At 50.4% G+C, this 13,276-nt stretch overlaps 1 protein-coding gene across 2 annotated transcripts in view; it reads right to left on the reverse strand.

Annotated features, from left to right (window-relative positions):
• Positions 1-72: 72 nt before the first annotated feature.
• Positions 73-13,276, reverse strand: part of PAAF1 (proteasomal ATPase associated factor 1) — a 20,515-nt gene continuing 7,311 nt past the window's right edge. The window contains exons 4-11 of one of the 2 annotated variants that reach the window (XM_014948317.1): positions 12,381-12,531; positions 9,398-9,499; positions 8,843-8,935; positions 7,619-7,710; positions 4,330-4,445; positions 3,428-3,510; positions 2,424-2,506; positions 73-468 (exon numbers count right to left, since the gene is read on the reverse strand). In XM_014948317.1, the coding sequence (XP_014803803.1) occupies positions 391-468; positions 2,424-2,506; positions 3,428-3,510; positions 4,330-4,445; positions 7,619-7,710; positions 8,843-8,935; positions 9,398-9,499; positions 12,381-12,531 (798 nt within the window). In that variant the 3' untranslated portion in view covers positions 73-390. Of the gene's footprint in view, positions 469-2,423; positions 2,507-3,427; positions 3,511-4,329; positions 4,446-7,618; positions 7,711-8,842; positions 9,038-9,397; positions 9,500-12,380; positions 12,532-13,276 lie in introns of both variants that reach the window. The other variant, XM_014948318.1, reaches the window with a different exon arrangement.

Consider the following 13,276-nt stretch of genomic DNA (forward strand, 5'->3'; position numbering starts at 1 on the left):
TTATTTCAAGTCCACACTGTCTTACAGTCGTCTTTAACCCCCCCTTTCCCCCCCCTCCTCCCCCCTCTCTCCCAATTTATTTTCCCCAGGTTTTCCACAGTGAAAAAAAAAAAGAAAATAATGTTTGCAACACAAAATCCTCTCCAACACCTGGAAGCCACTCTCCAAATTCAAAACGATCAAATTTGTGTTGTAGTAAGAAATATTACCTGTCGCCAAAAGCCTCTATTGTATAGACCCTGGTCATCACAACAGCCTCAGAAACTTCTACGTACCTCAAAAAACCTCCCAAAAAACTTCTATATACACATCTCAAAGACCCTGTACAGGAAAATAAGCTTGTAAGAGCTATTTCGACACATCTCTAGGTTATTTGGCCCATTCAAACGCTTAAAGGTCGGAAAGTTGGTATCTCCTCACTATCCCGTCCCTGCAGCACGTGTAAATTTGCTTCTCCCAAGAAGCCACCTAAAAAAGAGAGGGGAAAAAAGTAGTTTTTAAGTCCAGTTTTTTTCCTAAACAACAGTTACAAGTAAAATACTCAGAGATCAGCTTTCCTTTTGGACTCTGGCAGAGGGAAGAGGAGGTGAGTGTCCCCCGCAACAGCACTCGCAGGTTTTAAAGGACAGGTCAAGTTTTTACCAGGAGCGGGTAAAGGGCTCAAAAAAGGGTTTTTCTGTCAGGATTGACAAGGAAAATGACTTTTCTGACATTTTTCTCACGTTTTGTTACACCAGTGTGTTGTATAGCTCAAATCTCTCTGCCTCTGTGTGATGTTGAGTGTTACCCTAGAGGATTAGATGATCTCTGGACGTCCCTTCCAACCCCATGTCGTTCTGTGATTCTGTGAGTGTTGATGACAAGAGCTGGAATGGGTTAAAAACAAGAGCTACTTTACACCAGTGCCACCAGTTTGGGAGCCCAGGGAAACCAGGGCACCCTCCCCGGCCTGTGCAAGCACAGAGGGGTGTCTGGAAACACAACAGGAAGACCCACTTGCTGGTCTCGAGTCACATAGAATTGCAGAATGACCTGGGGTTGGAAGGGACCTCTGGAGATCATCTCCTCCAACCCCCTGCCAGAGCAGGGCCACCCAGAGCAGGGCCCACAGGAACGTGTCCAGGTGGGGTTGGAATGTCTCCAGAGAAGGAGACTCCACCACCTCTCTGGGCAGCCTCTGCCAGGGCTCTGCCACCCTCACAGCAAAGAAGGTCCTCCTCATGTTTAGGTGGAACTTCCTATGTTCAAGTTTGTGCCCATTTCCTCTTGTCCTGTCCCTGGGCACCACTGAAAAAAGACTGGCCCCATCCTCCTGACACCCACCCTTCAAGGATTTAGAGGTGTTGATCAGATCCCCCCTCAGTCTTCTCTTCTCCAGACTAAACAGACCCAAGTCCCTCAGCCTCTCCTTTTACAAGAGATGCTCCAGGCCCCTCAGCATCTTTGTAGCCCCTGCTGTCCCCTCTCCAGCAGTTCCCTGTCCTTCTGGAACTGGGGAGCCCACAACTGGTCCCAGTGCTCCAGCTGGGGCCTCCCCAGGGCAGAGCAGAGGGGCAGGATGACCTCCCTCCACCTGCTGCTCACACTCTTCCTGATGCCCCCCAGGATGCCCTTGGCCTTCTTGGCCACCAGGGCCCATTGCTGGCTCCTGGGCATCCTGTTGTCCACCAGGACTCCTAGGTCTTTCTCCTCAGAGCTGCTCTGCACCAGGTCAGCCCCAACCTATAGTGGATAAAAATCTGAGGACCTCACTAAGCCAGGAAGTTTCCTGGTGACGTCCTTAGTCCGGGGTCCAGGAAGACAGCAGACTTCCACCTGAGGGTCCACCTGGCATATTGGGCCCTCCGTCCCCCTCAGGAAGGAGTCACCAACAACTATAAACCTTCTTTTCCTCCTTGGGGCTGTGGTGGTGATCTGGGGTGTACGCTTTTGTGAATGAGGAGGCATCTCTGATGCAGATTGCCCATCATCTACATCCTCACTCAACTGGCCTTCCTCAACCAGAACCCCTTATCTGTTCTTCAGAGGTACCCGGCAGGTGACCAGAGTCACTGGGGGACCAGAGTCACCAGGGGACAAGAGAAAACAGGCAGTTGGCTTGTGCTTTTACCCCGATGATCCCCCGAGCACAATTAATTCCCTTTTTTTTTTTTTTTTAAAGAAACTCAGTTCTACCAGAGCTACTCCAACAACTGAGCAACTCCACTGCTCCAGTTTTGCTCCTGCAACATGGAGATAACACCAGCGTATACCACAGAGGATTTGTTTATGCAAAATATTAAGATTGTTCAGGTAGAAAAAAAACAACAAACCAAGCTTAAAAGTCAACTGGGTGAAGGAACGTGCTGTGTGGGCTGCCAAATCCTGAGGCCATCACCTTTCCCTACACTATTTATCTTGGGAGACACCACCATATTCCTTACCTTGTAGACAGGGTCACAGTCAGCTTCTGTGAGGTCGAGGACATAATCAAGGTCTTGCTGAACGATAAAGCAGGTTCCATCACCTGCACGAGGAGAAGAGATACCAAGGAAGGAAGGAAAGTCAGCCAATTAGTGGAATAAGCCATGCTCTTAATTACAAGCAGCACTAATAGGCCCATCAGAAACACCTGATCATGGGGTATGGAAGCCCCAGGAAGGGGGAAAAGTGCAGTGAGGATTCAGAGAGATGGGAAAAGGCTCTAATCATTGAGAGGAAGTCCTGGGTTCCTCAATTTAGAGGAACACAGGAGAAAAAAAAAATCACAAGACAGAAAGCAACCAACTACACCAGTTTGCAGTGGACACTGCCCAGCCAGTCAGTGCTTATGTAGGATCATAGAATTGCCCAGGTTGGAAGGGACTTTTCAGACCATGGAGTCCAACCATCAACCCAACACTGACAAACCCACCACCGACCCTCAGCACCATGTCTGCCCCCTCCAGGGATGGGGACTCCACCACTGCCCTGGGCAGCCTCTGCCAAGGCTTCACAACCCTTTCCAGGAAGAAATTTTTCCAAATCTCCATCCTAAACCTCCCCTGGTGCAACTTGAGGCCATTTCCTCTTGTCCCATGGCCTGTTCCTTGGGAGAAGAGACCGACCCCCCCTGGCTACACCCTCCTTTCAGGGAGTTGGAGAGAGCCAGAAGGTCTCCCCTCAGCCTCCTTTTCTCCAGGCTCAACACCTCCAGCTCCCTCAGCTGCTCCTCACCAGACTTGTGCTCCAGACCCCTCACCAGCTCCGTTGCCCTTCTCTGGGCCCACTCCAGCCCCTCAATGTCTTTCCTGTCGTGAGGAGCCCAAATCTGGACCCAGCCCTCGAGGTGGGGCCTCCCCAGTGCCCAGTACTGGTGAAAAATATATAAGAGGGCAATACCCGAAGAGAACAAAGCCTCTTAATTCGATACACAATTTCTACTGGCAGAACACAGCACTTGAGTTACCTTGGCTGGCAACAAATCCATCTCGGTAGGGGAGCAGCGAAAGCACTGGTGCTCCTGATCTATGGATGACCTGGATTGGAGCGCTAGAATAAGAAGCAGAAACAAGGGATGAGTAATATGGTCTGTAGTCAAGAGCCCTTTTCAATGTCCAAAGAAGAAAACGAGCTCACAGACAAAAGCATGGAGGTCATCCAGCACAAAGGACTCTTCAGATTTTGGTCCCAGCCCCTCCAGCCCCCGCCCAGAAGCACCATCTGGATGCACCCCTGCTCAGAGCTCACCTTTAACTCTAATAAAAACCAATTTCAAGCAGATCCTGCCCTCAGCAACAGCTCAGTTCCAGTCCTATGCTGGAATGAGGATGAGGGAAAACGTTTGGATCCTACAAAGACACTTAAGTCTCACCAGGGACTGAGAGGAAAAGGGCTGTGCTTTTGGTAGCAGGAATACTGCTGTTAAGAAGTTTTCTGTTAAATCTATCTACATATATATATCTAGATTACATATAATCACACAGGTATTCATATATAATGTAATATGCACAATATATGAACATTATTTTATATATCTGTATGTATCTAAAGCAATAATCCACAAGGTAAGGCTACGCCAAGAGCACCCCCGAAAAGCTTTTCAATAACTAAATAAAACCTCCACAGAGCCCATAGACTTTGGGATGTTCTCTGGGAAGTGCCTCCTCATTAGATCACCAACCTGAGCAGCAGTATCCTCCCCGGTGCTCCCCAAGAGAAAGAAATGGCTCAGAAGCTCAGGGTGCCATGACTTGGGTTGTATCTACCCTTCAGAAGGGGCACCGTCTTCCACCAGCCCCAATCTGCCTCTTTCCCAGCCAAAAAACCTACTTGCTGTTGAAATACTTGCAGCCCCAGGAGGTCACTCACTTTGTGTTTCTCACATCCAGCTGATAAATGTTCCCATCCTGGGTCCCCGCTAGGATATAGGTACTCGAGAGGAACGCGCAGCAGTTGAAGGCGTCAGATCCGACGAAGAGGAACACCTGAGAATACAGGAGCAAAGGGAAGTGTCAGACACTCCCAGGACACGGGACACCCAGGAGAAGGAAGCAGTAATTTATTTCTAAGTCAGTAACACTGTCTCTCATAACATCCTCATTGGGAAACTGAGGCAGTATGGGCTGGATGAGGGGACAGTGAGGTGGGTTGAGAACTGGCTGTGTGACAGGACTCAAAGGGTAATGATTAATGGAGCAGGTTCAAGTTGGAAGCCTGTAACCAGTGGTGGCCCCCAGGGGTCAATACTTGGACCCGTGCTGTTTAATATATTCATCAGTGACCTGGACGAGGGGACAGAGTGTATCCTCAGCAAATTTGCTGATGGTACCAAACTGGGAGGGGTGGCTGACACCCCGGAGGGCTGTGCTGCCATCCAGCGAGACTTGGACAGGCTGGAGAACTGGGCAAGGAAGAACCTCATGAGGTTCAACAGGGAAAAGTGTAAGGTCCTGCACCTGGGGAAGAAAAATGTCAGGTACCAGTATAGGTTAGGGGTGGACCTGCTGGAGACAACCTCTGAAGAGAAAGATCTAGGGGTCCTGGTGGACAGTAAAATGACAATGAGCAAACAGTGTGCTCTTGCGGCCAGGAAGGCCAATGGTATCTTGGGTTGCATAGGGAAGAGTGTGGTCAAGGGAAGTCATTCTCCCCCTCTACTCTGCACTGGTGAGGCCACAACTGGAATCCTGCGTCCAGTTCTGGGCTCCCCAGTTCAAGAGGGACAGGGAACTACTGGAAAGAGTCCAGCGAAGGGCAACAAAGATGATTCAAGGATTGGAGCATCTCCCTTATGAGGAGAGACTGAGAGAGCTGGGACTCTTTAGTCTGGAGAAGAGAAGGCTGAGGGGAGACCTTATCAATGCCTACAAGTATCTCAAGGGTGGGTTGAAGGAGGAGGGAGCCAGACTCTTTTCAGTGGTTCCCAGTGAGAGGACGAGGGGCAATGGGCACAAGTTGGAACATAAGAGGTTCCACTCAAATATGAGGAGAAACTTCTTCACGGTGAGGGTGGCAGAGCCCTGGAACAGGCTGCCCAGGGAGGGTGTGGAGTCCCCTCCCTTGGAGATTTTCAAGACCCGCCTGGATGCTCCTGAGTAACATGCTCTGACAAGCTCTAGGCAATCCTGCTTTGGCAGGGGAGTTGGACTAGATGATCTCGATGGTCCCTTCCAACTCTAAAATTCAGTGAAATTCAGTGAAATTCCAACCCAGAGTTGGGATAATAACCCCTCAGCTCTGCTCCCAGATGTGCAGAACAGCGCTCCAGGATCAGTCTTGCCATGTCAGCAGAGACAGTGCCATCAGTGAATGCTCCTGAGTCTCCTTTGGAGAAAGGACATGCCACACAAACTGATGCTGAGCTCAAGATTAATCTTCAGACACTCATGGAGCAGCGAGACCAGATCTGCAAGGCAGGCTGGCAGAGGCCACTCCTTCCTCCCAGAGCCACAATCATCGCCATGGAGGCTGTGAGCTTTTTCCAGGTGAGCCCTGACCACCTCTGACCAGCCTTGGTGAGCATTTTCTGTTCCACCCAAATTTTACTCACCACAAACAGTTCTATCTGCTACGTCATCGGGAGCTCCTGTCCTACAGCCCAGCAGGGTCCTGAGAAGAACTTCAGTACCTGAGATCTACCACCTCCATCTCCCTTTGCCAAGAGGAGGGAGAAAGGCTGGTGACCACCTGAGGTTCCCTTCACATGCAACTTAAAACACCCAGCAGAAACTTTCCACCTTAGCACCATGAGGCAGCCTGCAGTTCCTGCACACATGATGACATCTACTGGCCACCATTTAAATAGTCTTCCCCATACCTGGGTTAAATTAATGAGCAATTCTTACTCCTCGAAGTAAGGAGAGAAAACATCCCTTTATTGTACCAGGTTTTGATCTCTTCTCCACAGAACACTCATGGGGGAGAGCACTGGAGGGTAAAACCTCGGCCAAAGGCAGGCAGATCAGCCCTCCCCCTGCCTCCAGCCTGGTTCTGTCCCTTCCTGTGCCACGTGGTGAACCTCACCAGGGGAACAGAATGGGGTTAACACTGACCAGTTCACCCATAGAATCACAGAATTGTCCAGGTTGGAAGGGACCTTTAAGACCATCAAGTCCATACATCAACCTAACTCTGATAAAACCCATCACTTAATCATGTCTCTAAACTCTACGTCAACTCGTCTTTCAAATACCTCCAGGGATGGTGCCTCAACCTCTTCCCTGGGCAGCCCTTTCCAAGGCTTAAGAACCCTTTCAGTGTAAAAATTGTTCCCAATCTCCATCCTAAACCTCCTCTGGTGCAACTTGAGGCCTCTTCCTCTTGTCCAGCCTGTTCCTTGGGAGAAGAGACCAACCCCCCCTGGCTACACCCTCCTTTCAGGGAGTTGGAGAGAGCCAGAAGGTCTCCCCTCAGCCTCCTTTTCTCCAGGCTCAACACCCCCAGCTCCCTCAGCTGCTCCTCATAAGACTTATTCTCCAATCTAGGTGGGTTTCATTCACCCATCTCCCCAATCTCCATCCTAAACCTCCCCTCTGGCAACTTGAGGCCATTTCCTCTTGTCCCATGGCCTGTTCCTTGGGAGAAGAAACAACCACCCCTGGCTACACCCTCTTTTCAGGGAGTTGGAGAGAGCCAGAAGGTCTCCCCTCAGCCTCCTTTTTTTCTCCAGGCTCAACACCCCCAGCTCCCTCAGCTGCTCCTCATAAGACTTATCCTCCAATCTAGGTTGGTTTCATTCACCCATCTAGGTTAGTTTTAACCTGGCTCAATTCCTCAGCCCAGTGCTCTGCACAGCAGCTCAGAAACCAAGAAGCTGCTGCAGCAGAAGGCACAACCACCCCTGGCTACACCCTCTTTTCAGGGAGTTGGAGAGAGCCAGAAGGTCTCCCCTCAGCCTCCTTTTCTCCAGGCTCAACACCCCCAGCTCCCTCAGCTGCTCCTCATAAGACTTATTCTCCAATCTAGGTGGGTTTCATTCACCCATCTAGGTTAGTTTTAACCTGGCTCAATTCCTCAGCCCAGTGCTCTGCACAGCAGCTCAGAAACCAAGAAGCTGCTGCAGCAGAAGGCACTGAGGGCTTGGAGCCAATTTTCTAGCAGCGTCTCCGAGGTAGCATCTCTCCCAGGTAAGTTCTTCCGATAGTCCAAGACCCCTTACCGGCTGCCTGCTCTGCAGTCCCACTCCTTGAAGCTTCTTGTCTTCTCGAGCCAGCAGCAGGATTTTCCCTTCTGTCCCGACTTCACGTTCACCTGACAAAAGGACAACACAGTTCCAGCAGTGGGTACGTAAAAAATCTTGATTGCATCAAAACCTGATAATTCGGATCACCCAATGTGTTCCTCCATACCTTAGGACCCTAGATGTAGCAAGGCAGACCAGTAACCAAAGAGATTCCAGTTTTAAACTGCTTGAAAACACTCAATTTCAGAATCATGGAATGATCTGGGGTTGGAAGGGACCTCTGGAGATCACCCACTCCAACCCCCTGCCAGAGCAGGTCCACCCAGGGCAGGTCCCACAGGAACGTGTCCAGGTGGGGTTTGAAGGTCTCCAGAGAAGGAGACTCCACCACCTCTCTGGGCAGCCTCTGCCAGGGCTCTGCCACCCTCACAGGAAAGAAGGTCCTCCTCATGTTGAGATGGAACTTCTTGTGTTCAAGTTTGTGCCCATTTCCTCTTGTCCTGTCCCTGGGCACCACTGGAAAAAGACTGGCCCCATCCTCCTGACACCCACCCTTTAAGGATTTAGAGGTGTGGATCAGATCCCCCCTCAGCCTTCTCTTCTCCAGACTAAACAGACCCAAGTCCCTCAACCTTTCCTCAGCACAGAGAGGCTCCAGGCCCCTCAGCATCTTTGTAGCCCTCTGCTGTCCCCTCTCCAGCAGTTCCCTGTCCTTCTGGAACTGGGGAGCCCACAACTGGTCCCAGTGCTCCAGCTGGGGCCTCCCCAGGGCAGAGCAGAGGGGCAGGATGACCTCCCTCCACCTGCTGCTCCCACTCTTCCAGATGCCCCCCAGGATGCCCTTGGCCTTCTTGGCCACCAGGGCCCATTGCTGGCTCCTGGGCATCCTGTTGTCCACCAGGACTCCCAGGTCTTTCTCCACAGAGCTGCTCTCCAGCAGGTCACCCCCAACCTCTCCTGGTCCATGGGGTTATTCCTCCCCAGGTGCAGCACCCTGCGCTTGCCCTTGTGGAATTCCATCAGGTTCCTCTCTGCCCAACTCTCCAGCCTGTTGGCTGAGAGAGCTTCCACACCTCCACAGGACTGGAGTGCTCTGTTCTGGTGACCCTAGTTCCCTTTCCCAGGTGGCACATGGCAGCACTCAGGATTATCGGTGAGAGTTTGAGACAGGGGAATGAATTTTAAGAGAAAGATCCTTACTGGGAGCTTTTTCAGGCGTGCCCAGGTTCAGCGAGTTGTCTGCAGCACCCACAGCAATGCCGTTGACAGGAGAGCCGCAGTCAGCGATGACACCCAGGCAGGAGGATTTTCCACAGTCCCAGAGACGGGCAGTTCCATCCCTAGAGCAGGAAAGGACATTTCTTCCCCGATCCACAATGGCAGTGTCCAAAATACCTGTGTCAGAGCAAAGGCCGTGGTCAGAAACACAGCACGGAAGGCAGACAGATAAAGCATCTCATTTCCACCCCCCCCTCCAAGGCAAACTCAACCACAAGCCCCAGGCTGAATTTCTACCTCCAAAATTAACCTCTACCTTGGGCAGAAAACAGTCTGGCCCAGCACTCTTAAAATATTGCCAAGTTTTAAGGATAATCCCCCAAAAGTTGTGTGGGAATAATCAGCATCCATGTTATCCAGCTACAACAACATCAAAAGAGCAGTCTCTGCAGGTGCTAACATCCCCTAAAAATTTCATTTCACTGTGGGATGTTGAGTCTAGACCTGAAAAATGACGCAGTGTGGGAGCGATGACACCCAGGCAGGAGGATTTTCCACAGTCCCAGAGACGGGCAGTTCCATCCCTAGAGCAGGAAAGGACATTTCTTCCCCGATCCACAATGGCAGTGTCCAAAATACCTGTGTCAGAGCAAAGGAGGTGGTCAGAAATACAGTATGGAAGGCAGAGAGATAAAGCATCTCATTTTTCCCCCCCTCCGAGGCAAACTCAACCACAAGCCCCAGGCCGAATTTCTACCTCCAAAATTAACCTCTACCTTGGGCAGAAAACAGTCTGGCCCAGGACTCTTAAAATATTTTAAGGATAATCCCCCAAAGTTGTGTGGGGAAATCAGCATCCATGTTATCCAGCTACAACAACATCAAAAGAGCAGTCTCTGCAGGTGCTAACATCCCCTAAATATTTCATTTCACTGTGGGATGTTGAGTCTAGACCTGAAAAATGAGGCAGTGTGGGGTTTTTTTTTTGGAAGGGAACAGTCAGATGGTTAGAGGATTGAATTGTTAGAGGATTGAATTGACACTTTCCCTACAGAAGCGGTCATTAAACATGACAAGCTCGAATGACAGGACAAGCCAAGCAAACTGACTGCAGGAGTTTGGGCTGGAGTTAGAAGTTGTGAATAAAGAAGTCAACTTCAGAGTCATGGGGAACCAGCCAGGGTGATTCAGATCAAAGCTTTCTTCCAGTGTCTGCCATGTTTCTGTTCACAGGACATTTCAAAGAATGGTTTGGGTTGGAAGGGACCTTAAAGATCATCTAGTTCCAACCCCCTGCCCTGGGCAGGGACACCTCCCACCAGACCAGGTTGCTCCAACCAGGAACCAGCCAACATTATTCAGATCAAAGCTTTCTTCCAACCCCTGCCACGTTTCTGTTCACAGGACATTTCATAGAATGGTTTGGGTTGGAAGGGACCTTAAAGATCATCCAGTTCCAACCCCTGCCCTGGGCAGGGACACCTCCCACCAGACCAGGTTGCTCCAAGCCCCATCCAACCTGCCCTTGAACCCCTCCAGGGATGGGGCAGCCACAGCTTCTCGGGGCAACCTGGGCCAGGCTCTCACCACCCTCACACCAAACAAGTTCTTCCCCACATCTCAGCTCCATCTCCCCTCTTTCAGGGTCAAACCCTTCCCCCTCCTCCTAGGGCTCCTCTCCCTCATCATGAGTCCCTCCCCAGCTTTCCTGGAGCCCCTTGAGGGACTGGAAGGGGCTCCAAGGTCTCCCTGGAGCCTTCTCTTCTCCAGGCTGAACCCCCCCAACTCTCTCAGCCTGTCCTCCCAGCTGAGGGGCTCCAGCCCTCCCAGCATCTCCATGACCCTCCACTGGACCCATTCCAACAGGTCCATGTCCTTCCTGTGTTGAGGGCTCCAAAGCTGGCCACAGTACTCCAAAATTTGCAGCAGGGAATTTGAATCCACACAAATAGATCACATGAGAACAACGGCAGCTTCAGCGCAAGACAAGTTTTCAAATTAATCAAGTTTTGGGCAACCAGCCACAGGGCTTATTAACTTTTTCACTAAAGCCTTGCAGCCTGTGAGACAGGGAAAACAAGAGCCTGTGAAGAGCTGTTAGTTGCTCAGGGAGGAGATAATTCAGGGGAGGGTTTGGGGCATCTGATGCCACTTCCACAACTCACTTTGACTTGTTCATGGTCACCCAAGTGTTCAAGTTGGCATCCCGTAGGAAAACAACCACCAAATCACGACAGAACAGCACCACTGGCCACTGTGCTCTGGGTTGGGTGTAAAGAGGAGTAAAACGGGAGCCTGGTTAAGCATTAGGTAGAAATCCACACTGATTATTAATGAGGGGTTCTGGAAATGAAATATTCTTTCCAGACATCAACAGAGGCTCTGTCTAGAAATTGCTTTGATCACAGCTCTCGGGAACCTGAGTAGCTCATTCTCCATCCCTTGTAGTTCTTCTGTGGGACTAAATGTCAATTGGAGGAGTTTGTAGCGTGGACCCTGAAAACAAGCAGCCACATAACGTGGCCAGTGCATCCTGTATAGAATCACAGAATGATCTGGGGTTGGAAGGGACCTCTGGAGATCATCCAGTCCAACCCCCTGCCCAGAGCAGGGCCACCCAGAGCAGGTCCCACAGGAACGTGTCCAGGTGGGGTTTGAATGTCTCCAGAGAAGGAGACTCCACCACCTCTCTGGGCAGCCTTTTCCAGGGCTCTGCCACCCTCACAGGAAAGAAGTTCCTCCTCATGTTGAGATGGAACTTCTTATACTCAAGTTTGTGCCCATTTCCTCTTCTCCTGTCCCTGGGCACCACTGAAAAAAGACTGGCCCCATCCTCCTGACACCCACCCTTGAAGGATTTAGAGGTGTTGATCAGATCCCCCCTCAGCCTTCTCTTCTCCAGACTAAAAAGACCCAAGTCCCTCAGCCTTTCCTCAGCAGAGAGATGCTCCGGGTTCCTCATCATCTTTGTAGCCCTCTGCTGTCCCCTCTCCAGCAGTTCCCTGTCCTTCTGGAACTGGGGAGCCCAGGACTGTGTGTCCTCTACATAAGGACACAGAATTTACTCTGATATTCAGCAGCAAGACCATCAGCAGGGGCAGAACATCTACCCTCAGCACAAGGGTGAACAAGCTTATTCCAGTCCCTCTTAAGAAATAATCACTTAAGCATCTTTGCAGCTGCTCTTGCTGTGCCTTACATACAACAGTCCACATCCTCAAGACAGGTAATTGCCTCCTGAGTTCAGCAAGTCCATAATAAACCACTATATGCTTTACTGGGCAAGGAAATAATAAAAAAAAAAGGAAGAGGCTGTGGAGCAATTGAAGGTGAGCAGGATGATCTGGGTGCAAGCTGTCTAATACAACTACCACCGACCTCTTTATTCAAGTTCTGGGAGGTGGAAAAAGAAAACTCTGGGCATTTAACACAAACACACTGTGTTTCAGGCTGGTGACTGAACCCTCAGGTGCAGGGCTGTTATAAACATGGCAGATGAAGCATTTTAAAGGCTCTGTACCTCCTTTGTGACCTTTAAATGTTACTACGCAGCTGGCATCTTCCGCCGACCAGATCTTTAGCTGGGCATCCATTCCCCCACTCAGAACCACGAGGCCCGATGGGAAAAACCTGCAACAATTCACATCATACACATGGCCTTCCAAAAGTCTCTGGAAAAACAAAGAACTAGGTGCTAGTTCCATTGTTAGGACCCTCACACCGAGCAGTTTTTGAGCTATGACACTGGAAAACTTGGCGCGACACCGGAAAACTTGCAGAGGATTAAACTCAAATCCTCTGGGTGTACGTTCTTGCAAGGAATTGGTCTGAATTTGACAGCTACCAGGTACATTTTGGGCCTCCCTCTGCCATTCGAGGAGCTAATCACATAGCAAAGGCTACTGCATTTGTTGTGACACTGGAAAACTTGAGGGCAGAGGATTAAGCTCAAATCCTCTGGGTTTATGTTCTTGCAACCCATTTGTCTGAATTTGAGAGCTACCAGGTACATTTTGGGCCTCCCTCTGCCATTTGAGGAGCTAATCACATAGCAAAGGCTACTGCATTTGTTTCTAATAGCAGGTTAAATGCCTTTAGCCTCTGCCAAATAAGCAGCTGACAGGTCAAGCTCCCCAAGAAACACCTGAACTGGGAAGGCAGTTGGCCATGACCTGGTTAATTCATCACGGGAAGGAGTCCTTTTCCTCTTCTCTACTGCAGAAGAAATTCAGTGCTTGTACCATGCAGATTAGGGGGGCCGTCACTGAATTTCACTGAATTTTAGAGTTGGAAGGGACCATAGAGATCATCTAGTCCAACTCCCCTGCCAAAGCAGGATTGCCTAGAGCTTGTCAGAGCATGTTACTCAGGAGCATCCAGGCGGGTCTTGAAAATCTCCAAAGAAGGGGACTCCAC

This window comes from Calidris pugnax, unplaced genomic scaffold (assembly GCF_001431845.1).
Source record: "Calidris pugnax isolate Ruff unplaced genomic scaffold, ASM143184v1 scaffold169, whole genome shotgun sequence".
NCBI classification, from domain to species: domain Eukaryota; kingdom Metazoa; phylum Chordata; class Aves; order Charadriiformes; family Scolopacidae; genus Calidris; species Calidris pugnax.